This window comes from Engraulis encrasicolus, chromosome 22 (genome assembly GCF_034702125.1).
Source record: "Engraulis encrasicolus isolate BLACKSEA-1 chromosome 22, IST_EnEncr_1.0, whole genome shotgun sequence".
Classification (NCBI taxonomy): Eukaryota; Metazoa; Chordata; class Actinopteri; order Clupeiformes; family Engraulidae; genus Engraulis; species Engraulis encrasicolus.
The window spans coordinates 23,228,050-23,256,001 of NC_085878.1; the positions used below are offsets into that span (position 1 = coordinate 23,228,050).

The 27,952-nt window shown below is 43.8% G+C and overlaps 1 protein-coding gene across 1 annotated transcript; it reads left to right on the forward strand.

Moving 5' to 3' along the window:
* The first annotated feature begins 2,402 nt into the window (after nucleotides 1-2,402).
* On the forward strand, nucleotides 2,403-22,665 carry LOC134438633 (ADAMTS-like protein 1). The gene is made up of 11 exons (XM_063188245.1): nucleotides 2,403-2,484; nucleotides 5,546-5,611; nucleotides 7,579-7,665; nucleotides 8,207-8,335; nucleotides 13,644-13,819; nucleotides 16,195-16,320; nucleotides 16,912-17,125; nucleotides 18,495-18,678; nucleotides 21,328-21,532; nucleotides 21,793-21,902; nucleotides 22,583-22,665. Exons 1-11 carry the CDS (start codon nucleotides 2,403-2,405, stop codon nucleotides 22,659-22,661), a joined length of 1,458 nt encoding a protein of 485 aa, XP_063044315.1. The 3' UTR covers nucleotides 22,662-22,665.
* The last annotated feature ends 5,287 nt before the right edge of the window (nucleotides 22,666-27,952 follow it).

A 27,952-nucleotide genomic window follows, 5' to 3' on the forward strand; every position in this document is an offset into this window, starting at 1 on the left:
CGCATCTTTCGTGGTACGCCAGACCCACTTAGAATGTTTGTTGCCAAAAAGCTCAATCTTGGTCTCATCTGACCAAAGCACACGGTCCCAGTTGAAGCCCCAATACCGCTTGGCGAACTCCAGACGCTTGCGTTTATGATTGTGAGTGAGGAAAGGTTTTCTCCGTGCATGCCTCCCAAACAGCTTGTTGGCGTGTAGACAGCGCCTGATGGTTGATTTGGAGACTTTGTGACCCCAGGATGCTACCATTTGTTGTAATTCTGTAACAGTGAGCTTTGGAGATCTTTTGATTTCTCTTACATCCTCCTCACTCTGGCGTGGTGGCAAAATAAACTTGGGTCCTCGTCCATGCTTGTTTACCACTGTTCCAGTTGTTTTGAACTTCTTAATTATTCCTCTCACAGTGGATATGGGCAGCTGCAGTTGAGTGGCAATCTTCTTGTAGCCTCTGCCTGACCTGTGAAGGTCGACGCACATCTGCCTCACTTGTATGCTGTGTTCCTTTGTCTTTCCCATGTTTAAGAGTGGATAAGAGAAATGGCCTCGGTGTCACGTCATATTTATACCCCAGGGAAACAGGAAGTGATGAATTACTAATTAAATGTTCCTACATACTCTGGTAAACTTTGTAAACTACTGTAGAAATGACAGAAATGCTTCAATTATATTTATTTCCTGGGAATTGTTAAGGGTGCCAATAATTGTGGAACAGGTGATTTAATGAAAAATAATTATTTTTCAATCAGGGATTTTTTTTTTTCTTACAATTCATTTGAGTTGAAGGCTACATTTTCCTACAATTTTCAGTGTGACAGTATTCTTCTGCAATAAACACTGAATTTATTTTAAGGCTTTTAACACATCTCAACCAGGGGTGCCAATAATTATGGAGGGCACTGTATAATATAATGTAATATAGGCCTAATATAATACAGTATAATATAATATGCTATAGGGCCTAATAATTAGAATGGTTAGGCCTATTAACTGGTCCATGCATGCTATGCAAAGAACAGATTTACTGATCTGAGGAATGGCATAGCCTAGTAGGCCTATATTTACCATGCAGAAACACCAAGCACGGTGTTGTGGAAGGGCACAAATGTAAGCTATACGAGGGCAAAATATTTTCGTCTTTAACTGTAGGGACTTCTTCATATCATATATATATCTCTGTGGAGTTCGCCATCCAAATTGATGCGCAAAGTAGATAGCGTAAAGTCATTGCCAAGTTGGCCGGTCCTCGGTCATGGATGTGGAATAACACCTCTTCTGGAATATTTGCTTATAAAAGTATCCACTAGAAAGCACACACAGATGCGGTAACTACAGAAGGGGCTACGACTTCCTTTCATTCCGTTTAATAGTGAGTTGTTTAAAATACAAACGGGCGAGACGGGCACCTGCGAAGGGACATACAATGGGATGCTTTTGTGCAGTCTGAAAGGCTACTACTGCGCGTTTTTTAAGAACGGTTTGACAGTCGGGAACAACAGCACAAGAAACATGGAGGAATATTCAGGTATGAAGACACAGGCAAATCAGAAAATAATTTAAACCAAACATTATTAATGCCGCATGTGTCCTTGTCTTATCACTGCGCTAATCAGTCTTGAGACTTTCACAAGAGTAAGACAGACTGACGTGTTTTCCTCTCGCTTTTGTCATTTTAATGTCCACTACTACTAAGTATTGTACTAGTGACAGATCGCAAAACAGGTCAGTTGAGATGAACGTCGCTACTTTATTTTCACGTGAATGTTTCCAGTGACATTTCCAAAACGCACACTGATCTCCCGGTAGCTCGCTGTCACTCCGCTTCGCAAGACTAGCTCTATCAGATTCCAATCCTGGCTTGCGTGAGACACAGGTGACACGTGACACTCACACAGGTGCTTCATGGGTATTGTAGGCTCGCGAAATCGCATTGTATTATTTTTGTAGCAAAGACGGTCCGAAGAAAAAAACTACAAAATGCGGTGCCTCATTCAGAATAGTAACGGACCCGCCAGAATGGCTAGTGAACCTTCGGTATCTACTAGCCAACGCCGACTTTCACCCGCATTTGGCTACCCGGCGTGTGTTAGTGTTAAGCCCTGACACACACACACTTTATAGTATATTATAGTATAGTACATGTACTCAATACAATTTTATGAAGTGCTGGCAGTTGAGGACTTGTTCTTGAATTGATGTGTATTTTCCTTATTTCTTTCTTTCCCCTCGCTTATTGAATGGCGATAAATTGCTCTTTTCAGTGACAACGAGAACCCAAAAGTCACATTGGAATTTCTTTGGCTCATGGCCGACGAACCAGACGGTCACCAAACACTGTCTCCACTCTTTGCGGCCACGGCATGTGCCAGGGGTGCTCGTAGCTGAGCAAACACTCTGCAGGCCTCATGTTAACAGAGATCCATCAGCACCCCAATGGCATACTAGGGGTTCCACAGCACTGCCAGGAGAAAGACTCCTCGCCTAACGGTATTTCCTGTTATATCATCCATGCCTAAAACTACAGTGGTGGCTGTGCACCAAAAAGCAGCAGGAATTTTGGAATTTTAGATTCTACTAGCACCTCTGGGCCATGTAATTATGTGCATTTTCGCGTTGTGAGCGCTGTGTGAGTTGTAGCTCAATCTCAAAATGGAGCGTTTTGTTTTATGATGTTTGGAAGGGGTAATCAGAGTGAGCTTTTTTGTTACTGCTCTGGACCTTGCAAGTCAGTTTCCGGTCGAGGTGAATACAAATGCCATCAGTTGTTTACACTGTTGTTGACCAGCCCTGGCACCCTGGCGAACTCTTATCGTCAGGTTTGTTGTTTTCTTGTTTTTTTTTCTCTGTGCTGGTTTCTGTCTGGGTCACTTGTCTACACAAAGTGCCTGACTGGTATCCAAAGCTTGTGCCCAGATACCCACACCCCCAACATCATCCACCTTCCTTTTTGGATTTGGTGATTCTGTTTGTAATGACGTCTCCACCTGCCTTCCCGCTGGGTGCATCAGGATTTAAATCCATAAAAGCCCCACTTGCTAACACGAGGACGCAAGAGAGTTAACCCAGTTGTGCTGACTGACTGTCAGCCAAAACACATAACACAATGCAACACTAGCCTTTCAAAATCCTGTAGTGTTCAGACGAGGGAGGCTTTTGCACAGCCCGCCTGTCTACCTGACCTTTCCCCATCAGGCTCTATCCACTTGCTTGCTTGGTCTGTCATCTGCTGTGGCTAATTAACACAGCCCCTGCTTATCCCGTGGAGGTATGAGGCAAACTCTCAGCAGTGGTGCTCAGTGGTTTAAAAGTACCAGAGATCCATCAAAAGTCAAGCTCCCCAGGAATTTTTTCCCTTTCTGCTTCAGACAAGGAGCAGTGAAACCACTAGTGTCTGGTTTGTGCTGTTGGCCTGTTTTGCCTTCTCTTTGTCTGAACTAGAGCTTCTGTGTGTCTGTGAGAAACAGAGTGGCGGACCACACAACTTGCTTTGGAGAACTGCTTCTCACTGGGCTGCTGTACGAACACAATGATTAATATCCTCACATTGCCTCATTCCCACCCCCATGGAAGCCAGGGCCTCCTTTTTACCTCATTACCATGTCAGCAGAGCATCACATATGGAACTGATAATCCTATCGCTTAAGGTTCTGCCAGTCACTCCGCTCTGATTGATGGGCCTAAAAATGGACAGGGCTCTTTTTTTCTTTCCCTTTTTGCCTTTTTTCCATCTCTTGACAAGCCTCGTTCCCCCCACGCTGGCAGCGTCTGGACTTATGTTCAGTGGCAGCTGGAGAGGGTAGGGTGAGTCAGACAGGCTCCGACCGGCTGCACCCTCAAGGAGTTTCTGCTCGTAATCAGGGTCATCTTGGACCAGTGGAAACTGCAGCTAGCACCACAGAAGAGAAGAGAAGAGAAGAGAAGAGAAGAGAAGAGAAGAGAAGAGAAGAGAAGAGAAGAGAAGAGAAGAGAAGAGAAGGAGTCTCCTGCTCTGCTGCACCTCTCTCCTGCTCTTCTCTTCTCTGCTCTGTGCCGTGCTGCCCCGCGCAGGCCCTCTGTGGCCTCAGCCTATTAGCAGCCATGTGGGCACCACATGAGGTTGGCAATGCTGCTGACAGCTGCTCAGCTGCTGCTGGGGTACAGCCTAACCAGCAGGGCTTCGAACCGGTTCAAGGAACGAAAAACGAAAAACGAAAACCGGAACGAACTGAATTTTACGAAATTTTATGAGGAGCAGAAACGAAAACGATATGGTCTTCAACTGCTCGGGAACAGAAACGTTTTTCTGAAATCCACAAAACCAGTTAATAACGGCTTATTTCGTTCTCTATTTATTTTATAAAATTACACAAAAGCATACCCTGAAGCATACATTGAAGTGTTTGCGCTGTAGAGTTAAACAGGAAATTGGAGATATTTGTCAGCAACAGACAGGCTACACCATATCTACACCATGCAGGGTTAGGAATAATGGCGCAAGCCTTTGAAGATCTCCATATGGATAAAACTTACAACCAGGTAAGGAGTTTAGCAAGCATCCAGAAATGTTTTCGATAAGAAATTATTTATAGGCCTATAGGCTACAGTAAGTCTGCAGGCTAGTCTGTATGTGGGATGGATAGCCCATCTGAATGTTTTTGGATGCCGCCTGTGATTTATTATTTTTGGGCATAGAGTAGCCTAGCTACGGTGTAAATCAAGGGCAAATACTAATGGGCATGCCTATTCTACTGTAGGTATAAGGTATACCTGTAGTCCATAAAAATAGACTTGATAGGCCCGCCAAACACTGCCGGAACGATAACAAGGAACGATATTTTGCGTTCCGAACCGGTTCAGGAACGATATTTTGGTGGCGGAACGAATTCAAGAATGAAAACGTTAAACATAAGCCTACCAGAACCGTTCGGAACGGAAAGATTGAAAAATACTTTCGCTTTCAAGCCCTGCTAACCAGTGCTAGCATTAGGGGTGATGCTTGGAGATCTGGGCAGGCTAACCAGCTCTAGGTTTGGGCTTTTCTGCCTTCATATTGAGATAAGTATTTATAGTATTCTAAAAGACCCAGATTCTTTATTTTGATTCTAAAAATTGAATGTATTTTCTGCTGGTCCAACTGTTAACTAAGGAGTGCAGGGCAGCATGTCAGCACTTTGTCCACATGGACGCTCCCTTGTATCTCTCCTGATGAGGTGAAAGGCAGTGCAGCAGGCAGTGGGAGTGTGAGGATGCAGAGAGAGGAAGGGGAGGAGACTGGAAGAGGAGAGAAGGAGTGCAGGGAAGGGAGCGTTGGGTTAGTGTGTCTGTACAGTAACCCAGACTAGTGACCTCTCACTGGGGTAACTCTCTCTGAATCCAGCTCCTCTCCCCTCCCCTCTCGGAGCCCTGCTGAGTGCATGGATGCGGATCTGTCTCCGCCTCTGCTTTTACTATGTCAGCGTTTGCTTTTTGGCCGACTGAGATGCGAGAAAGCCTTCTCTCCTCAGTCTGATTGACATTCACAGACTCTGGAGCAGCGTGAAGTTTCGCCTCGTTGCTCCTGTTGCTCTAGGACTGTGCCATGAGAACGGAGCGGATTCGCTTCATGAGCAGTTTCAGGCAATCAGGGACAGCACAGGTACCACACCTATGAAAGCGAAGCCTGTTTGGAATCATGTTATTATATGAAGACGTTGTTTTGTGTTTGTTTTTTCAAGTCATATGCAACTTTGTAGTTTATAGCTATATCTATACTGCAAAAATGTATACTTAGTGCTGTATTTAGAGTAACGTGTCTCATAGACATTACTTTCTTTTGCCTTTACTTACTTTTTCATTTCACTCTCGTTTGAATCAGTTGGACTTGACCCTCTTACATTCACTCAGTTTGGCAGTACATTTTCAAGTGCTGGGTGAAGGGAAGTGTTTTGAAGAGAGCAGGTCCTTGATGAGGTGTATATCAGAGGTGTCCCATACATGTTTCCACATGCTCTCACTACCTCTCCAAGAGGCCTGTGTGAGAGTGGGACAGCGGACCCTACGGCACCCCAGAGGGCCATAAAGCACTATATGCATTTAGCAGCCTCTCTCTCTCTCTCTCTCTCTCCCTGTCTCTCTCTCTCTCTCTCTCTCTCTCTCTCTCTCTCTCTCTCTCTCTCTCTCTCTCTCTCTCTCTCTCTCTCTCTCTCTCAAACACACACACACACACACACACACACACACACACACACACACACACACACACACACACACACACACACACACACACACACACACACACACACACACACACTCATCTCACTTCTGCATAGAGTTTCATTCTCATCACTTCTTCCTTAACAATGGGAGGGACAGAAAACCGCTGTCTTGTTGTTGATTTGTTGCTGTTGTTGCTGCTTTATGGGAATTGCTCAGCTCCAGCAGAATTGCACTAGTAGTCAGCCAAGGTAAAAACACTGTGCTGTTGAAGCAATCACAACGCGGCCACCTGCTCAGCGTCAACACTGTCCCAGAGATGAGCAGAGGAAGTGGAAGAAGAGGAGGGGACGGATGGGTCTTCTCCTGGTGCTTCTCATTCAACGCTGCAGTCAGGCTGTCTGTTTTAAAAGAGCTGTGGTACTCAGACACGGCTCCCTGCCAGCCTGAAAAACTCTTCCAGACTCAGGAGAGGAACTCTAGGGCTCCGCCTGCTCCCCTTCCTCCCTTCTCTTGGTGTCTGGAGGCTCACTTACAGCTTGGCGGCTCAGATACGCTCCCAGGGGGTAGCCCCAGACACGCACAATAGCCCCTGCATAATAAATACTCTCTAATCACCTACATAAACACCTCCCTCCCCTCCACTCTTTCCCTTCTTCTCTCCTCTCCTCTCCTCTCCTCTTTTCCTTCCTCTTCCAACAGGCTTTCTGACAGGCCTGGTTGGATGAATGGAAGCCCACCTGATGGGTCTCTGAAAATAGGGTAGCGAAGTAGGGAAGCCTTAAAATAGACTAGTTTTTTATGGAGGGGTCAGGCTAGCCCCCTGATTGATGTCCAAGAAATTCAGTTCAATATTTTATCAGCTCGTCTGCCTTGTCTGATTCTGGAATGCCAGGTGGGATGAGAATGGATTGTTTTCTTTGCCTCTTTCAAAAGTGTTATCAAAGCAAAGTTGAGAACGAAACTTGTCTTGGTGTGTGAGTTGTGTTTATTGGTGTTTGTGTGTATATGAGAGAGAGAGAGAGAGAGAGAGAGAGAGAGAGAGAGAGAGAGAGAGAGAGAGAGAGAGAGAGAGAGAGAGAGAGAGAGAGAGAGAGAGAGAGAGAGATTTCACCCACACTAACCAAGGCCTCTTGAATGGGGTCATATTCTTGCCGTGCCACTCACCCGTTGTTAGCAAATTTGTCCAATAATTGTTTAATGTTGTGTGTGTGTGTGTGTGTGTGTGTGTGTGTATGGCTCAAATGAGTGTTCTTAAGGACTATCCACAATGGCACAGCCTGAGCAGTCATTTAGCAGTCTCTCTCTCTCTCTCTCTCTCTCTCTCTCTCTCTCTCTCTCTCTCTCTCTCTCTCTCTCTCTATCCTCAGGGTCTTTTGTCAGGATGCTGAGGGTCTTCACATCTATAAGCCGGGCCTGGAGGATGTGGGTCTTTATCGCTGCATAGCCACCAACAAGCTGGCTCAGATTCAGAGAGCTCCCTGCTACAGCTTGCTGGTGAGTTTTTCCCCTTTCTTCTCTACTACTTTGTCATTACTCCCTGTTCATCCTCAACCACTCATCGTCCTCATCCTTCTCTCCTCTCAGTTCTTACCCTTCACCTTTCTGTCAGCCCCTGTACTACCTCTTCCTCAACCCCTTATGCTCTTACTCCTCCTCCTCCTCCTCCTCCTTCTCTCCTCTCTGCTCCTCCACTCTTGTTGACCCCATTCATAACTTGTCCCCCTCATCCACACTCTAAGCATGGTCAGTGATTGCAAAACAATCGTGACTTCAAGTGAGTGCATGACACATACACACTCACTCGTTTAGATACTAGGTCCTATACACCTGACGAAGACCGCCTGAGGTCGAAACGTTGTGTTAAATAAATCGGTGAGCAGTAACAGTGTGTGGATTTTCTTTCTTCTTTTATGCCTTGTTTCTGCAACTACACCCATGGATGAGTGTGTAGAAATTGCTTCTTTTACCTCATTACTGTAATGTACTGTAATTCACTGAAGCTGTTTCCTAATCATGATCTGTTTGGATCTCTTAGAGTACCCCAAGATCACTCTATCCTGGAGGAACGTGTCTGACCTGGGCAGTGCTGCCCTGACTGCCGTGGTGGGAGGCTGGATCCGGCTGCGTCTGGGTGCCAATCTCACGCAGGACTGCCCAGTCACAGGTTAGTAGCATGTATAATCTACTGATTTACTGCACTGCAGCCCAACCAACAACCCCAGAAACCAAAATATGCAGTTGCAAGTCAGCTGAAATGCACTGATTTTGCCTCATGTAGACCAAAATATTGTAAGGTGTGCTGTGATGTGGATTTTTGCACTGCAAAGGATTTTCTCTAGAAATGGAGAAATGGTTTTGATTCTAAAAAGCAGAATGTAGTTTAGCACACCGTGTTGCTTTAGTTGAAAAAAAAAAACAGGCTGGAGCTCATTAAAGTCTTATTCCTGTCAAGGATAGCAGTCATGGATCCGCAATCCACCAATACTTTCTGAATACCACAAATGAATTGAATTCTTGTCACGGATAAAATATTCTGAGTTTCCCTTCGTTAACACATGGTGAATATTTACATATCGTGGGTTTAATGGGTCCTATCTGCAGCTTTAGCAAGGAAATGGTGAAGGTTCCAGGTAATTGGAGAGAAATGGTCTGTAAAGTCAACATACCTTTCGGGTTGTTACTGGTCTTGCAGAGGATTTATGTCTCCTGTAACATGTAAAAATGAAATTCACAGGAGTTGGGCTGAAAACAAAAATGTCATTTCAATCAAACAACGATGTTTTGTGACAGGTTTTGGAAAGTATCCTTACTGCCCTTTTTTATTGCAATTTGTATCGCCTCTTCACCTCCCCCAAGTGTGTCTGTGCTGTAAGAGTACTCTCACTCTCTCACGGAGGTCACGTGAACTTAAAGTCAACAAGCGAAAAGGGGATTTTTAGGCATAGGAAGATGAGGAGGGATGTGAATGAGGATGTAAACAGAATAGAGGGCAAGAAACAGTTTTACCTGCCAACAACACTATGGTCCCTCTAGCACTTCTACCCACAGCCCTGACAAAGTTGGCAGACACTGGCAGTGGTGGTGGTGATGTGTATGTATGTGACTGTGTGTGTGCGTGCGTGCTTGTGTGTGTGTGTGTGTGTGTGCGTGCATACGTGCGTGCATGTGTCTGTGTGTCCCAGTGCCACTATTGCCTGCAGTTGCCCTACTGCCCACTTGGCTGGGTGGTGAGGGAGGCGAGGTACTGTAGAGCTGGAGGGAGTTTGCTGCCCCCCAGCGATCACTGCATTGGCACAAAGCCCCTTTTCATCACCAGATGATTTGAAGAGATGAGTGAGGAGAGGAATGAGACTTTCTGAAGGAAAGCACAAGCCGGGTGTGGAGGGAGTAGTGGGATGAGGGGAATAAAATCACCTCTCTTTCCTTGGCTATCTTTCCTCAATAAGTGAAGTGGATTCAGTGTTGTGATAATATAATAGGCCTACCCCCTCTTTCCTTAACTTCTCCATCCTCTTCAAGAAGAGAAGAGGCAAGGGGTGGGGTCTGTGTTGCAATGAAATAATACACTCTCCCTGATTTTCCTTGTTGAAGAAAAGGCAAAAAAGCTGAGTGTCTTCCTGTGAGAATGGGATCTTTGTAAGCAGATACTGTCCCTCCCACATTAAAGCCTGAACACAGTTGTCCAGCTGCATCACACTGATAGAGAGATGAGAGATGCAGCTGGTAACAAATGAGGTGGGGTGGGTCGGGGTCAGAGAATCCCTTCTTGCCTTTCCTGCTTGAGGCAGAGCAAAACAGTGTAAGACTGTCAAAGAGGGGTATCTCTGTAAGAAGGTCCTGTTGTGGATAGTAATTTAAGATAAAAAAAAAAATCACCTACAAACCCTCCAAAAAGCATAGACACTCAGCAAGACACAGTTGTGATGCACAGCTGCATGCCAGTGGTGGAGACATGTCTGTCTGTGGCACAGCTGGCAACCCTCTGCTACATTACAGAACATGCATGTGACGAGGGACCACACACACACACACACACACACACACACACACACACACACACACACACACACACACACACACACACACACACACACACACACACACACACACACACACACACACACACGCAATCTATTCAAGACCCACATGGTCATTCTGCATACCAGGGGCGCCGCTAGGGGGGGAAAGGTGTTACTGATTCTAACGGCCCGGCCTGCGGATGGGATAATAAAATATATATATTTTTAATTATTTTTTTTTAGAAATGTATAATTACAAAGAAATAGTAATTGGAAATAAGCTTATTAAACACACAACTGTCGATTCCCATAACGTTTTCGTCAGTTCTTTATTATGTTGTCATTTACCCTTCCCCCTGAGCTCTTGCGAAATGGTGTGGTCCAATCTGGCGCGCGAGGCGTTGAATCGGACAGCATCCGAAAAATGCTGGCAGCAGGTGTAGCCTACAGAGCAGGCGTGGGCTAACCCATAGAATGTTAGTAATATACAATCTATGTGTTAATCACATGATGGTGAGCTGGTAGTGACAATGAAGGCAGGTTGGCAAAAACTTGGCCCAAAATTATAATCTTTCATAGGGCCCAAAATTCCTGGCAGCACCCCTGCTGCATACAGTACACACACGCGCACGCGCACACACATACACACAACATGCACGCATGTGCAAAATGTCATCGCACTCAATGCAATGCAGAGGTAAAGTGGCGAGTGGCAGGATGTGAATTCGCAAAAAGGGGGATTTTTGCGTGCGTAAATGTAAACAGTCGCAAACAACACATGGGCTCCTTAAAGAGCCGTGGCCGTTCTGCTGAGCGAGATCTCATCATCTTGATTGCGGAGAGGAAATCTAATCCACATCAGGGGGGTCAGAACAGAGAGCCTGAGAACAGCACTGACAAAGGCGACACACACTGAGTGTCAGTCAGTGGCTTGTGTGTGTGTGTGTGTGTGTGTGTGTGTGTGTGTGTGTGTGTGTGTGTGTGTGTGTGTGTGTGTGTGTGTGTGTGTGTGTGTGTGTGTGTGTGTGTGTGTGTGTGTGTGAGTGACTGTAGGCATGCTGAAATCAGAGAACAAGACGGTCCTATCAAACCATTTATTTTTTGGAGGAAATGATGTGGCAATGGCAAGGATTGAAACATTTGTTCTTTGCAGAAAAAAAATCAGGATTTGAATATAACCAAATGGGCACCACACATTGCACTGTGGATAGGAGGCTCATTCTTGCTAACTATATACCATAAGTGTGTTTGCTGCGGCTGTCATCGCTAATGTCAATATGTGTATGGGGGATTTGTATTTGCCAAATTTAGTCTCTGAAAGTCTTTACAATAGCTCACTCTGGTGAATGGTTTCATGATTTGATCAAGCATTTATTATGTAATAATGATACATAGGTTTTGTATAGCGCTTTTGTAGACATCCAAAGACCCTTAACAGACCATATTACATAAAACAAAAACACATGATAAACACATAAAAAGATATACAAACAGCAATCGATGAACAAGCAGCAGTGCACTGACCATTAGTTGTTCAACCACTGTAGCCTATTCTATTTACAATCATACGAGTGTGATGCATGTGTTAGCCTGTACGTTGGATAGTGTTGTTGTGCCTCTTTTCCACTGCCGTTTTTCCGGTAGGCCTACAGCTCGACATAGCGCGACTCGACCGTCACTTTTTGCTTTTCGAATAGGCGCGACACAGCTCAATCGTAAAGCAAAAAGTGGCGGCCGAGTCGTGGTTTGTCGAGCTGTAGGGCTACCAGAAAATTGGCTGTGGAAAAGAGCCATTGGACATCTCTCTGCACTAGTGGTGTCAACAATGATCGATTTGGCGATCCAGTCCAATGCGGGGCATGGACGATCCAATTCAATGCGGCAAGTTCCAGAATCGATGCCGCAATTTTTTTTAAAGTTTCAATTACTTCCGTGGATACTTTGGGAGAAAATGAATGTTGAATTAAATAGCAGTACTTCAAAGCATTGCAAGACTGATACAGACTGATCCAGACTGATACAGAAGTCAGCCAATAAAATGTTGCTCAGTATCTGACTGCTTTTATTGCCTCATCATGACTGATGAAACATTTGCTTTGCTTTCAGTAGAAATGTAATGCATTGCAATGCATTGTAGAATTGAATCGGATTGGATCGGATCGAATCGCATCGAATTGAATCAAACCCCTCCCGAATTGTGATCGAATCGGATCGTGAGGGCAGTGCCAATCCACACCACTACTCTGCACTGTACTGTAAAATACCATACTGTCTGTTGTGATGGTCTTTAATGTAGACTTTTTGCAAACAGAGGATTTGTCTCACTGAAGGAACTGCCTACGGTTATGCAACATCCTGGAAATTACCTTGCATTGTAGACCAGGGGGAAAAAAGTGAATTACTTCTTTCAGTTGTGTTCATGTCCAGAGGTGCAGAATGAGGATCCACATTCAAATAAAATGCAAATAAAGTTGGTTGTGCCATTTGTGCAGAGGGCCATTAGTTGTTATTCACACTCCCTTTTGCTAATATTCAGAAGGCTGTCGGGGACATCAAAACTATTATACAATGACAAAATATGTTTTCATTCTGTTTTTTGGCTTTAACAAATTTCCATTCACTGTGTTGCAAATTTCCCTTCTTTAATCAAAGGGGAGGGAGTTGTAAACAGCTGTAGGCTCAAAGCCTTTGCCAAAGCAATGGAAATCTATAGTAAAAGTATAGTTAATTGATCCCTCACTCAGTTCTGAAGCTTTTATTCATTTTTGTTTTCAATTATTGGATTGAACATTTAAGTGCAAAAAGATTGAATGAAAAATGTGTGCATGAAGACCTAGTTAGTCATGAATGGAAAAGTAGCTAGTTGCCTGAGTTGTATAATCCGGTGCTGTCATCATGGCTGTGACACCTACGTGTCACCTCTATATCTGGGCAGGCATAACGAGTCTCAGTAATAAGTCATATTGGTAAAACGGAAAGCCCTTAGGCACCCCTGTGTACCGTTAAAGCACTCTGACTGACCATAATTTATCCCAATGTCTCTCTTTTTCCACAATTTAGAGGGTGCCTCACTTTTTTGGCAATTCCTAAGCGTCCGTTACAATCATTTCTACCCCCTCCCATTTTGGGGAGTTACAGGGCGATGTCGGGTAGGGTGGTGCAATAAACCTGAACATGTGCTCCTCATTCCTGGAGATGCAGGAACATTAGAAAAATGGAGTGGACATTTGCAATTTGTATTCATTATACTGATTATTGCAAGAGGCAGGGCCTGCTTCGTGTTATATTTAGTCACTATGAATAGCTTCTTTTGTGAGGCCCTCCCCTGCACCATTCCCTCCCCATTAGCTGTGAGCAATATGCCTGAGACTTGAGATTGAAAGTTGGGTGTCTTTGTTGTACCTGGTTCTCTCTCTCTCTCTCTCTCTCTCTCTCTCTCCCCCCACCCCACAGGTGTTCCTCAGTCAACAGTCAGCTGGCACAAGAAGGAGGGTGCGTTGAGTGGCAACACCCGGCTCCTTCCGAACGGCTCTCTGCTTCTCCACAACATCACACTGCAGGACTATTGGATGTATACGTGTGTTGCTGCCAACCCCTTTGGAAAATCGTCCGCCTCCAGCCACCTCCACGTGACTGGTGAGTCGACTGAAAGTGCACTTCTTCTTTGAGGCCGTCGTATGTCATGCTAAGTGTTTTGGCGACTGATCAAAAGTTGTTACCGTAAGTCGCCGAGTAGCTGTAACTGGGGAAGGTATTTGCCAGACGCGCGTTTCCAAAAAGCTTTCATGACCATCCTTGTTTGCGTTTGATTCCTTTATTTATTTCTCTTGTTTAAAAGGGTTAAAACTTCAGGTTCTCCATTGACATAGTTACAATCCGTACATCCATGACATTGAAGCCATTGTGCAAAGGTGCAGAAAGTGCCTGAGAGATGTGCAAACTAAGCTTTAAAGTGCAGTGTCAAGGAGCCGTTCTAAGCATACACGCTGCGGACCGGTGTAGCGTGGCCCAAGCAAGCGGTAGCATGTGCATGTTAACGCGGTCAACAGAAAGTAGGCCTTCCCCGACACCTACTCTACTACTACTCCCCACCATTACCAAGCGCCCAGGTGAAATACTAAATTATCCTCACCACGTGACCCAAGCAAGCGCACGTCACCTCCCAAGCATGTAAATCACAGTTTAAAAGTGAAATCTGTCCGCAACACTAAGGTTTTAGCCTGTCAGGAGTAACACAGGAGCTGGTGCTCCGATGCACTCAGTAGAGCCAGTGATTTAGCGTACTCTTCTGTGCGCCAGAGGTTTGCTCCTTGATTTTCCACCCGTGTCAGCCCCGCGGCCCGACACATGAGTGGTGTATTGATATTGGCATCAGGAGACACATCATGTTAAGAAATACACCGGCTTTGCAAGCCAAGCTGGGGCTCAGGCGGCGGCAGTCTGTAGCGAGGTGGTAAACTCTGTCTAGCGTTATACAGATTTTTTTGAAGGTGCACCCCATAAAGGCTATACATTTGTGTGGTGTACCAGAGCCATTTAGTGAAACCATTATATAGACAAAGGCAAAGGTCTCTGTGGTGGGTGGGTGGTCTCTTCATAGCCCTGTTAGGGGCACCCGCCACCCACTCGTCATGACAGCGGGTTAATAGCAAGTGGGGCTTTTATTTTGGGGGAGTATATTTTCCAGGGTGGTTTTCTATAAAACACTCTTGTACTGGTGTAGGCTCAAAGCTGTTAAAAAATTAACAACTGTCATCAAATTCATTGAATGTGAAGTGACCTCTAGGGTTAGGCACATCTGTCAAAATCAATTTTAGGGGTGTTATGATGAGTTTCTCCTGGCTTTATGCTTTATTTCATGTTTTTTTCCCTTCTTGACACTGTTAACCCTGTGAAACCTGAACCATGAAAGCAATGAGAGAAAATTCTAATTTTTTGGAATTTGCTTCAATATTGGTCCCTTATAAGAAATGTAAAAAAAAAATTCAAAATTTTGTTAAGGTCGCTGAGATATTTAATGCATCATATATGATGCATCAGGCTTTTAATGAATGACAATTCCAATTTCATGACCATTGAAAAATGACTTTTAATGCATTTACAACTTTTTTTTAATTTAAAAAAGTTGTCAGACAATTTAATTTGAGGATTATCTTTAAATATTTAGTGAGATCCTGCCATTTTTTTAAGCCTATCCTTGTTTTAGCAGGACCATATTTTACATTTCTCACAGCCTGGTTGGGTAATTTTTTAAAATCTATGTAAAAACATAGCTGATCGAATGCTCAACAACCTATTTATGAGTGTAATATAGATCATTATTCATTTTTGATGTGTAATTTGAATATATGGGTCCATTACTACAATTGGACCATTTCTCCATTCACTTCAATGCATTTTTTACGAGATCATAATTTCAACATTTTGCATTACATTTTCAAAATTGCAAGTAAAACCTGTTTCTTAAGGCAATATCTTTGTCTTGAAGTAAAACAACTTGTGTGTTTTGTTAAACGATCGTTGTGGTGTGCTTTGTAAGATTCCCTATGGAGCAAATGCATTGATGGCTGACTTCCTGCCACCGCCGGATGGTGCTTATATGTCTCATCAGTTTTAGCACGATCTCTCTGCAACACGGTGTAAAAATATAAACTCTTCCTTGCTTAATTGCACAAAGCAAGTGTTCAAATTAAAGGATGTAGAGTTATATTTCGGAAATTTGTACACAAACCTTATGCAATTTGACGAAATCTCAGCGTCGGTCAGGGAAACCGCTTCTACCCCATTTTCCTGTTTTTCGCCGAGCTGTGGTCAACTTGTTGTCGACCGTTGCTCTCTTGTGGCGGTTTCCGTGTACTGCAGGACGTTTGGAAATGACACGCAGGATGTTTTTCAGATCGATTTTTTTTTTGTGTCAGCGTGGAGAGGGCTTTGAATTTGATGAGACATATATGATGCATCCGGCGCGATAGGGTTAAGCGAACCGCTTTTATTTGTTTGGCAGCGACGACCCGGGCGTTATCGGAGCACCCCGCAGTCGTGTCTAAGGAGGCAGGCCGCAAACGAGTCCTTATGGCCTCTCGGATCGGCACTCAGGCCATGGTCAGACCTGGAGATATCCTACGCATCGGTAATGTCTCACTTACTGATGGGAACGTAGTTGGTTACTGTATGTGTTGCTCATGTCTGTCATGTCAGTAATCAATACTTTCTGTTCAATGTCAAGCCCTACATGTTTTGAAGGAGAAAAAGGAAACAACCAAGAGATTTTTCTGTCGACTTCAGTGAACTTCTCGTGGTAGCCATGTCAAGAAAGGAGCGTAAGCCTATTCCAAAAAAGAGAGCTATCTGGGCCAGTGGCCAGAGTCTGATGAGTCACGCTTGCTTGTGGCATTGAACTGTAACTGCAGGTGAACCAATTAACTCATTGACTGTCCCTCATTAACTTCTCATTAATCTATGCTATTGTGCTGTGAAAGGAGCGAGGCAACTCTGGACTTACTTACAATAAAGAGCAGACACGTTTCTGTAATGAGCGCCTGTCCAGTGCCTGTAATGGCTCATTGGGAGAGCGTGTCTAATAGGACCTGGATGCAGATTAAAGAAGCATCCCGGGTTTGGGTGGGAGGCACACAGGAGCTGGGCTATGCTATCAGTAGTAATTAGGACCGACTGGCGGCCTCATTCATCCATCCCACCTTACCTCTTTCTGCTTTTTTAGGGTGTCCGGTGGTCCCCAATCACAGAGGGCCCATTAGATGGTACTTCCAGAACCAGACTCTGGCAGAGGTCCAGGGCCTGCGGCACCGAATGCTGGGGTGGGGGACGTGTGCTGGAGGTAAACACGCTACACGGGAGGTTCAACGGACGTTACAGCTGCCAGACCCAGACTGCCAGCCAGCTCCTCTCAGCATGGGTCCACATTGGCCTAGAAGGTCTGTGCATTGCCCGTCAACAGCCCAGCCTCCACAGAACACTCCTGATTATATACGCCCATATATTGTTTCTCAATGCCCCCCTAACCTACCCACAGCATACACATACACACAATCACTCTCTCTCACACACACCCACACACTCACACATACACAATGTTAGCTCTCACTTGGGCAGAGTTTTGTGGACTCTGTCCACAAGCTGTTTCTGTACCAGTCGCACAGTTTTGTCACACAGTTTTGTCTCTTTCCAATCACCACCTGATGGCACACTAGCCAATTTCACAGGATGGCCTTTGTGCCGTCACTTCACATTTCACTCTGGGCAGTTTTGTTGACACAGCTGGGACCCATCATTAAACCTTAATGAAGTCGGTCAATTGTAGCCCTTTAAGTCATCAGAAATGTCCTGTCATGGGCAGTAGTGGGCGTCTTCCAGAGGGAGAGGGGAAAAAGAAATTGAGGGGAGAAATGTAGAACAAACAGAACTTCTGTTGTCATTTCTCTGTTTTGCCATGAATGTGCAATGAAAATGCCATGCCTAAGGGAGTAGAAGAAAGAAAGAAAGAAAGAAGGAAAGAAAGAAAGAAAGAAAGAAAGAAAGAAAGAAAGAAAGAAAAACAAAAACAACCTCCTAGTCAAAGTTTCATTCCTTGCTTTGAATCAAATTAAAGTCACTCTGTTTCTTACAATGCCATTTTCAACTTGGGCCTTGTTTTCTTACTCTCGAAATTTTCCACACTGCTCCTTTTATAGCACGTATCAAACACTTGGAAAGTAGAAATCAGTGGAAAGAGCATTGCTAATCAACCAGGACACACAGTAGGCAGAACACAAATCATCCTTAGAATTTGGAGACACATCTTTACAGCATGATGGCAAGTGTCTCCCAGTTCCAACTCCAAGAACCAACCATGTGCTGTACAAACAGCATTTCAGTACAATTTGCTTGGTATTGAAGCGCTGTGTGTTTACTTGTAAGAGAAAATAGCTTTTAAGCCATTATTTTGATAGAGACAGACCTGCACCTATTTTTAATCATTATGTCAGACACTGATTTTTTTCCCGGTTGATTTTGACAGGCCTATTATTATACCCAAAATAATGTCTGAAGCACTGACATGTTCTCCTGGACATTAAGGGCCACGGGAGAATTGTTTTTTTTCTTCCCCATTCAGAGTTCACCTGCCAGATCTGGGAAACTGGGGAACTGGAACAGTGGAGCTCACACACCCTGTATTGTGAACTGTATAGTAAACAAGTGATCCACTCAGAGATCTTAGCCTGGGAACATGTTAATGTCCTTAAAAGAGAAATGTGTGCCACTTTAATTAGAGATGACCATGTGTGTTTTATTCTCTCTTCTCAGAGTTTGGCTGGCAGCTGGGCAACTGGAGTGTGTGCAGTGCGTCCTGTGGGAACCGAGGGACTCAGACAAGGAAACTCCGCTGCGTGAATCCAGACGGGAGTGAGGTACCCCCCTCTACCTGCCACCATCTCCCCAGGCCGATGACCTCTCCCCAGGCCTGCAATACCTACGACTGCCCTGCCAGGTCAGTATGTGTGGATTTGTGGAGAATAATAGAGTAATAGTCCAGTAGAGATACTTCATTGATCCTGAAGGACTAGTATCCTACAGTGTTTAGACTATTGCTGGGTCCCGTCTCCCAACCCCATAGTCACTAGCCAGGCAGTAACTTCATTGGTCGGCAATGGACAACTGCACTGAAGACAAAAAAGTAGATCATATAAACATAACTATACATGTTTGGGTTTACATATAATGCTTATTTTGTTTCTTGCCAAGATGTGTGTGGGCACATGTTGAAACCTCAAGAGAGTGAGATTTTTTTTTAAGTCAAGAGAGGAAAGAGGGAAATCCATGCAGTGAACAGCAGACATCCACTTGACTCCAGGCACTCTCTGCCCCTCTCACCTCCTCCTCAGATGTATGATCCCTGGCCAAGCTGCTTCTCCCCATGAAGAAGCCCATCACTCATCGTCTCCTGACGTTTGTTTGTACATGGGCCACGTAAAAGCTCGATGAACAACATGAATCAACCACTATTGTTCCTGCAGGGCCCATTGAGCCGGTGCCCTGTACCATCTGAATGGCATAACTCATCAATATCAGCCCCTGTGATTCGGAGTTGAGGCTAGTTGAGTTGCACATTGAGTTGCACCTGTGTATGAAATGCGCTATATAAATAAACTTGCCTTGCCTTGCCTTAGTAGTAGAGTTGCGAGCTGAGCTGGATTCAATCTGCCTGTTCATGCACTGGGGTTTAACACAGTTCATATCTTTTCATATCTACGAGTACTGCTTGCTTTTATGAAAGTATGAAGAATTGGAGGGGAAGAGAGAAAAAAATTGTCGTGCCTTCGTATGCCAGAAACATCATCTGATTATTGCCATTTATACAGGCTTGTCCATTTATCAAAAAGATCAACTAGGTCTGTGAAACTGCTTAGGGTCTTCTCCGAACTATCAACAGGGGATCCTTGCACAAAGCCCGTCTTTGTTGCTGTCTGTGTTTGCCTGACCAAGCCCAAAATCTGGTCTATCCCATAACTCTGGGCTTCATATGAGAACTGACACCCATAATGCCGAAGATATAAGTTCTGCTTTGTGCGTACAGTGACTAGCTGTAAAACGTTCTATTTTGAAAAAATAACATGACTGTCATGGCAGATATAGACCTTTTGCAAGCCATCTCACACAAGAATGTGTTTAGTTAGCATATGTTGTCCATAAAGAGAAATTATTTTGGTACCTCTGGATAATTTCAGTGAAGGGCACAGCATGTATGCAAGTCTCTACTCTACTGTAGCTGGAACAGAGCAATTACAGATGACCGGTGGGTTACCACGCCGGCGATCCGGGTTCAATTCCGCGTTCAAATCTCTCCTCACGCATTTCCTGTCCCTCTGTAACTGTCCTTTCACAATAAAGGCATAAAAAGCCCCAAAAATATCTTGGGGAAAAAAAGAGATGACGAGTAACAAAGCACGATAAAGCTTGTTTGAAATCATGTGGCTAGATACAGTTAATAGTGTGCTTCTAATGGAGACATCTTTAGACAATCGTGTTTGTAACCTAATAGCATACCACATACAGTACATACAATGTGGTGTTATGACATCTGGTCCAAAAACATTCCTATTTCAATTTCATTCATTGTTTTAAGTTAACCCAGCTGTGGTAGCTATTTTTCAAGCAGGCCTATTGATGTTTGTGGTTGTTACAGTTTTTCTCGATTGGTTTGGCTAATTTCTTGAAACCGAGATGACATTTCTCTAAAATTTGGGTCATTTGGCTAAACATTCTTAAACTTCTGCACAACAGTTCAGATAACTAGCAAAATGTCATATACCTCCCAAAACAGCTCATTCTTGCATCAGCACTAAACCTTCTCCCACAGAAATAGTCAGTACCATAAAAATGGCATATATCCTTCTCAATTGGTTTGGCTCATTTGCATTAATTTAGTCATTCTGTCAAAATAAACTGGATGGTTCAGCATAACGGCATGGATCCTCATCACTTGCTCATATCACTCCAAAAACAGTTTACCCATGTGTCGAAACTGAATTCCTTCCACAGAATGCCGTTCGAAAAAATGTCAAGAAATTAGCCAAATAACAGAGGAAACTGTAGTATACACGGTTGTAAAATTATTTTCTACAAACTAGTTAAGTTACAATACCATCTGGCCTGTTGAACACTGTCATTAATTTACTATTTACAGTAAAGAAATTCTTAAAATATTATGTCCTTGACTGTTTTGACAATTGTGTAGACTACTTTGCATATGATGACTCACACAATGAAATCATGCTGACATGTTTTGGAGAGGGCAACCATTAGAGTGAGAATTGTCTAATTCGTTTAGATAAGACAGGTCAATTTATTTGGAAAATGTGCTTAATGTATGCTCAATGTGTCAACTGTAGGGTACTTGTATATAGCCATCTGCCGAGATGTACTAAACATTTGAGACATGTACAAAGCATTTGAAATTTGATGAAAGCAATGAAAAATGCCATTCTGTTGTGGGAAATTGTAAGTTGGTTTGGAGATGTGTCCGTGTTGTTTTGAGAATGTCATCTCAGTTTCGAGAAATCAGCCAAACCAATCGAGAAAAACTGTAATGTGTTGTGAGTTTGTGTTCATGTGTTCGTTGTTGCCATTGGTCCTGCAGCTGGGTATCCACGCCATGGTCCAAATGCTCCTCTTCCTGTGGGCGTGGCTTCAGGCAGAGGCAGGTGTCATGTCAGCAGGTGGATGCTGCAGGTACGGTGCGGACCTTATCCCCATCCGCCTGTTCGGACACACCCCAACCCACAGATCGAGAGGACTGCACCACACACACCTGTACCACGTGGCTGACCAGCGCTTGGGGACAGGTGATTTGCACACCAAGTCTACATTGTTCACTTGTTCCTGCTCTATTTGGAGGCCGCACCCAAGATATTGAAGTTTATAGTTAATCCCTGGATGAGGCAAGAATGTGTCCACTGTTCAGACTGGGCTTGTTATTGGTATGCTGTGATGTGGAGTGTTTGAAGAAAAACATTCCTATACGTTACATGATTCTTAGGTTCACATTAGAGAGTTTTCAGGCATAATAGACAATTTAAGGTTTGCTTTGTCTTTCGTTTTGCAGTGCACAGGTCGATGCCTTGGCCCAGGTCTGGCCAGCCAGAGCAGAACAGTGATGTGCAAGCACCTGAACAGTTCCATCATCCCAGGGGCATCATGTGACCCCAAAGATAGGTAACTCCTCGCTCCGCTCTGCAGAGCAATGGCCGTTAAGCCAAGCCAAGCCAAGCCAAGGCACCACTCTCTCTACAACAGTGCTTCTTCCACAGTAGAGCTAAATGTTGCACAGGGCTTTGCTGCAGTGAGAAATCCAATACCCTCGCGTTGTACACAACTCACATCCAGAGTGTTGCCTGTAATGTGGTGTCCTGTTGCAGAACTCCCAGAGCAAAGGGGTTTAAAGATAAGGGATGAAGAGGGCTTTTTATTTCCCTGCAGATGTTCATTAATAGCAGCAAAAATAACCATACATTTCCAGTGCAATTATGCTGTAGTTTCTAGTTAATAGTAGGCTAATGGAAACAGCTACTGTGTCATCATAGTAGTTAGGTGGTAGGTATGCCAGTAACTAAACGGTATCTGCCGAAGTAGTTTCATACTAATTAGGCTATGTCAGGGCCGTAATGTGCAATATTTCCTCTTCCTATTTTATTGCATAGAAACAACCACCCAAGCATCCTTGTATTATTTCTGCTTAATTACCTTGGAAACAATTGAGTGATGATTTACCAAGTGCATTTAACATGGTACTGCATTTCAGTAGCAGATTTAGCGATGGTGAATTGATAACATTAAAAAATAAACGTGGTGAAACCGGTCTTGCAGTTGACTTCTCTGTTTGTTTGTGTTCACAGGACTTCCTCCGGATGGTGGCAGATTGACAACCTCACATCAGTGAACATGAATCTCATAACTGATTGGAAAAATAAATAAAGTTTTGCACACAATGTGTTTGTCTGTGTACTTGAATCACTTCATAGTAGGCTAGTCTATATTGTATTAAAAATGATAATAACTAAGTAATTGGGTGGAAATAAGAAATAAGACATTTTAAGGCCAATAAAATATGTAATTTCCATAAAATTGAGTGGAATAGGTGATAATGCATTTTACGGCCCTGATTCTATCTTAGTTCCATATAACTACTCAATTGTTTCCAAGGTAATTAAGTAAGGGTTAACGTTCGGCGAGAAGGTCGCTACCGTGGAATAGCAGCACGACAGAGAGAATCTTTAGACCCCGACGCGGAGCGGATGGGTCTTGTTCTCTCTGAAGTGCTGCTATTCCACAAAGCGACCGACTCGCCGAAAGTTAACCCACTTATTATATGGATATACTTAAATGATTCACACATGGCGGGGACATTTCTTTAGGCCTATTTAATGTTAAGTCTATTGTAGTTTTTAATGTCAAAAGATTGTTGCTGCGCAAAAACAAAACAGTGCCGTCGTGGAACACCGCTAGGCAACAGGTAACCAGGAGGACAACAGGTGTTGTCTATCACAGCAGCTGATTAGAGTCTTGTTGAAAAGTCGCTTTAGCAGTGAAAAGTCTTGTTGCCATTGACAGCGGTCTGTTATAGACCAACCCGTCCGTTATCGAAAAATAACAGACGTGCGAACGTTGGGGAGCCCCGTTGAAATGAATGGAGCATTCGACTGATGACGTCACACCATATAATAAGCAGAAATAATACAAGGATGCTTGGGTGGTCGTTTCTATGCAATAACATAGGAAGAGGAAATATTGCACATTACGGCCCTGATGTAGCCTAATTAGTATGAAACTACTTCGGCTGATACCGTTTAGTTACTGGCATACCTACCACCTAACTACTATGATGACACAGTAGCTGTTTCCATTAGCCTACTATTAACTAGAAACTACAGCATAATTGCACTGGAAACTGTATGGTTATTTTTGCTGTTATTAATGAGAAATTATAGTGTAATTGCACTGGAAACCATATGGTTATTTTGCTGTTATTACTAATAACAAGCCGTTATTACCATAAAATTAGACTGAAATTACTGAGAAATTACTTTGAAATTAACACCTTATTAGCGATCCGTAAAGTAAAGTGTTACCGAATGTTGCATGTGTGCCTTTATCGAAATTCTTTGCGAACTTCACTTTTATGATTAACGTGGCATCTGTCAATGTTTGCTGAAACACTTCCCAGGGCACAGCTCTGAGTTTTTGTGCCGTGTAGATGCACACAAAGCACAGCTGTTAGTAATCACAATTTTACAGATAAAACCATGAACCATTTCTAACGTATCAATGTGTTGTTTCTTCAAGAAGCAAAGGACTCAAGGGAGCATGAAAGTAATCCGGACATAGGTCTTAAGAAAAGCACACATGGCTCGCATCAAGTCTAAGCCTTAGTCGCATACACATATTCACATACATCTGCATGCACAGGCTCATGCACATACACACACACACACACACACACACACACACACACACACACACACACACACACACACACACACACACACACACACACACACACACACACACACACACACACCCCTGAGATGCTCTAAACCAGGTTCTACTCACTCTTTCTTGTGTTTTGTCTGCTTCAGATCAAACAAAGCTGACAAGCACCTGTTAGTCACTAGTAGCAGAAGAATATCACACCCGCACATACACACACACACACACACACACACACACACACACACACACACACACACACACACACACACACACACACACACACACACACACACACACACACACACACACACACACACACACACACACACACACACACACACACACACCATTCATACACTTCCTCTCCTCTCCTGTCCTGTCCCCTCCTCTCCTCTCATCCCCTATTTATTCTGCCCCCCTCGTTCTCGCTCTGTCTCTCTATCTTTTCCTCCCTTCCCCTCCATTTATCTCCCCCTCCTCTCTCCTTTCTCCTCTCTCCTCCTCTCCTGGCTTCCCCTTGCTCAGGGCCTGTGGTGAGGCCATGGAGCTGGTCAGAGGTGGTGTGTGAAAGGCTCTTTCATACAGCGTTACAGTGTGGCTATTCACTCACCACCACTGTAAACAGAGAGGCTACCTCTTCTGCTCCACTCTTCTCTCCCCTTCTCTCTTCTAATCTCTTTGCGTCTGCCGACCTCCGCCAATCAGTTGGAGGCTGAGCTAATAATTTCTCTTCCTCTGTTCCTCCCTGCATGCTTCCCTGTTCCCTCCCTTGGGAGAGTCGATTATTATTTTTAAGAAATGCAAGATGCTCCTTGGAATAACCTGAATACATATGGGTAGATTCAGTACCGTAGATACAGTGCATGTTAAAATTAGGTAAATAGGATATATGAAGTTTGATGTTTTTTATTATTTTACTTTTTTTTTCTTTATCTATTCTGATCTGGGAAATTCAAAACCCTTAGTGATGTCTGTATGTTATGCAGCCATATACAGATCTCTTTTTCCTCTCTCGCAGTACTTTTCATATTCCTATTTTTGTTGTTAGATGGATATGCCTCTGTGAAACTCCCAAGACTCTCACCCCCTTTGCCACACACACACACACACACACACACACACACACACACACACACACACACACACACACACACACACACACACACACACACACACACACACACACACACACACACACACACACACACACACACTCACTCACTCACTCACTCACTCACTCACTCACTCACTCACTCACTCACTCACTCACTCACTCACTCACTCACTCACTCACTCACTCACTCACTCACTCACTCACTCACTCACTCACTCACTCTCTCTCTCGTCAAACTGGATGCAAATATTGTTGAATCGTAGCTGTAGCTGCCGCGGTTGCCGCTGTCTGCCCAGTGGGGTGCAGTTTTGATTTGCAGTCTGTGGTTGGGGGGGTGGGTATGTAACTCTGCTGCCGGTTCACACCCTCCCAGGGGTAGCTCACTGTTCATAGCCTTTTATTTAGCCTGCCTGTGTGTGTTTTTAGGTGTGTGCGTGTGCAGGGTTCTTCTGTATGCATTTAGCTTATTTTTCTGTCTTTGTTTCTGTGCTTGTGTTTGTCTCTCTGTGTGTGTAGAGGTACTTGTGTGGTTTTATTTGTGTGCCCAAACCCCCATTCTGACATCTCCCTGTCCCCCTCCACCCTCTGTCCCCTCACCTCTACAAAGATTAGCATCAGATATGGTTTACACACACACACACACACACACACACACACACACACACACACACACACACACACACACACACACACACACACACACACACACACACACACACACACACACACACACACACACACACACACACACACACACACACTCGCTTACTCGCCTCGCACAAAGTTAAAATATTTATCTCTCGTAATCCGCGCACATCGCATCTCTTGGACTGCCCTCACCTCTTCGCTTCGCTGGAACACATAGACATTCTATTGACTTCATTTGCTGAGCGAGTAATTAGTAGTGATGTGTGTGAACGAGTTTACCCACCTGGCTTCACACCCAGGCCCTCCATGGTACCAAATGTATGCTCTGACTTCTACTCTAATACAGTCCATTGTGGTTGGCTGTGGCCGTGGTGGTCAGAGTACAGAGATGAGTTACAGTTTTTCTCAATTGTTTTTGTACATTTCTCACAACAGAATTATAATTCTCAAAACGTTTTGTTCAATTGTGACTTCCTGGTGTTACCTGTGCACATGATAAAATCAGTTTATCATTGTTTTCAGCATATAGCAAATGCTTTCATCCACCATGCAATGGTTGTGTAAAATTCTCAGCTTTTTTGTACATTATCAATTGCTTTTGTCATATTACTCAAAAAGCTTTGTCACTGAATACATGAAACTACAGTGAGTCCAATATGTATTTGACCCCTTCCTGATTTTCCCAGTTTGCACACTAATAAAGACATGATCAGTCTTTAAATGTAATGTTAATATGTATTCTAACATGGAGAGACAGATTATCAAAAATAAATTCCCAATAATAACTTTAAAGAATATATTTTAATTGATTTGTATTTCATGTGGGCAAATAAGTATTTGACCCCTATAGCCGAAGAAGACAAAGTACTTTGTGGCAAAGTCCTAATTCTCTAGCACAGAAGTCAAATGCTTCTTTTAGCTCTTGACAATATTTGTGCATATATTAGAATTAGATTTTTGCCAACTTTTCTTTGCACATTATCTCTAAAACATTAACAGTTTGTGCCTGTAGCTTGGCAAATGGGAGGCTCAGTTCCCTCCATAGAATTACTATAGGGTTAATGTTTGGAGACTGTCTAGGCCACTTCATGACTTTAATATGCTTCTTCTTGAGGCACTTCTTCGTTGCTTTGACTGTATGTTGCATATTATTGTCATGTTGGGAGATCCAAAAATGGGCCACCTTCAGTCTTGTGGTGGAGGGAAGGACGTTTGCACTCAGGATTGCACGTTACATGTCTCCCTCCATCCATTCGTTGACGATGTCAAGGTGTCCTGTGCCTTGGCCAGACAAACACCCTCAAACCACAATGACACCACTTTCATGCATGATGGTGAGGAGGGTGTTCTTGGGGTCATAGGCAGCTGTTCTCTTTCTCAAAACACATTGAATTGTGTTAATGCCAAACATCTTGATTTTGGTTTCATCTGACTACAGCACCTCCTTATCATATTCTAAACCAGTCTGATGTTCATTGGCAAACCTCGGGTGGGACTGCACAGGTTCCTTCTGAAGCAGGGGTACCATGTGTGCACTACTGGATTTTAATCCTCTGTGGCTCTAAGTTCTACCAATATTTTCCTCAGTGATTTTAGTCCCAGAAGATGATATCATTGCCTACTTCATCCCGTACAGGTCTAGGGTTCTTTCTTTCTGTTCTCATGATTATTGAATCCCTACAAAAGGTCAAATCGTGTATAGAACCCCAGACAGGCTGATGGATGGTCATTTTGTGTTCCTTAGATTTCGGAAGAGTCAGTTGGGTCCTTAATACCCAGTCTCTTTCTTGCGACTTTGTAGCCCATTTCCTCTTTGTTCAGGTCTAAAATCTTGTCCCTGATATCCGTTGGTCTTTCCCATGCAGAGTTGGCTATTTTTTCCATTTTGCAATGAGAAAACCTGTCAATAAATAGGTCATACTCTAAATTTATATCAAGTATAATCTTATCTGATCAATATAATATACAGTCGAATTTACAACCTTTCCCATCGAATCTAAACAACATTTCGCCT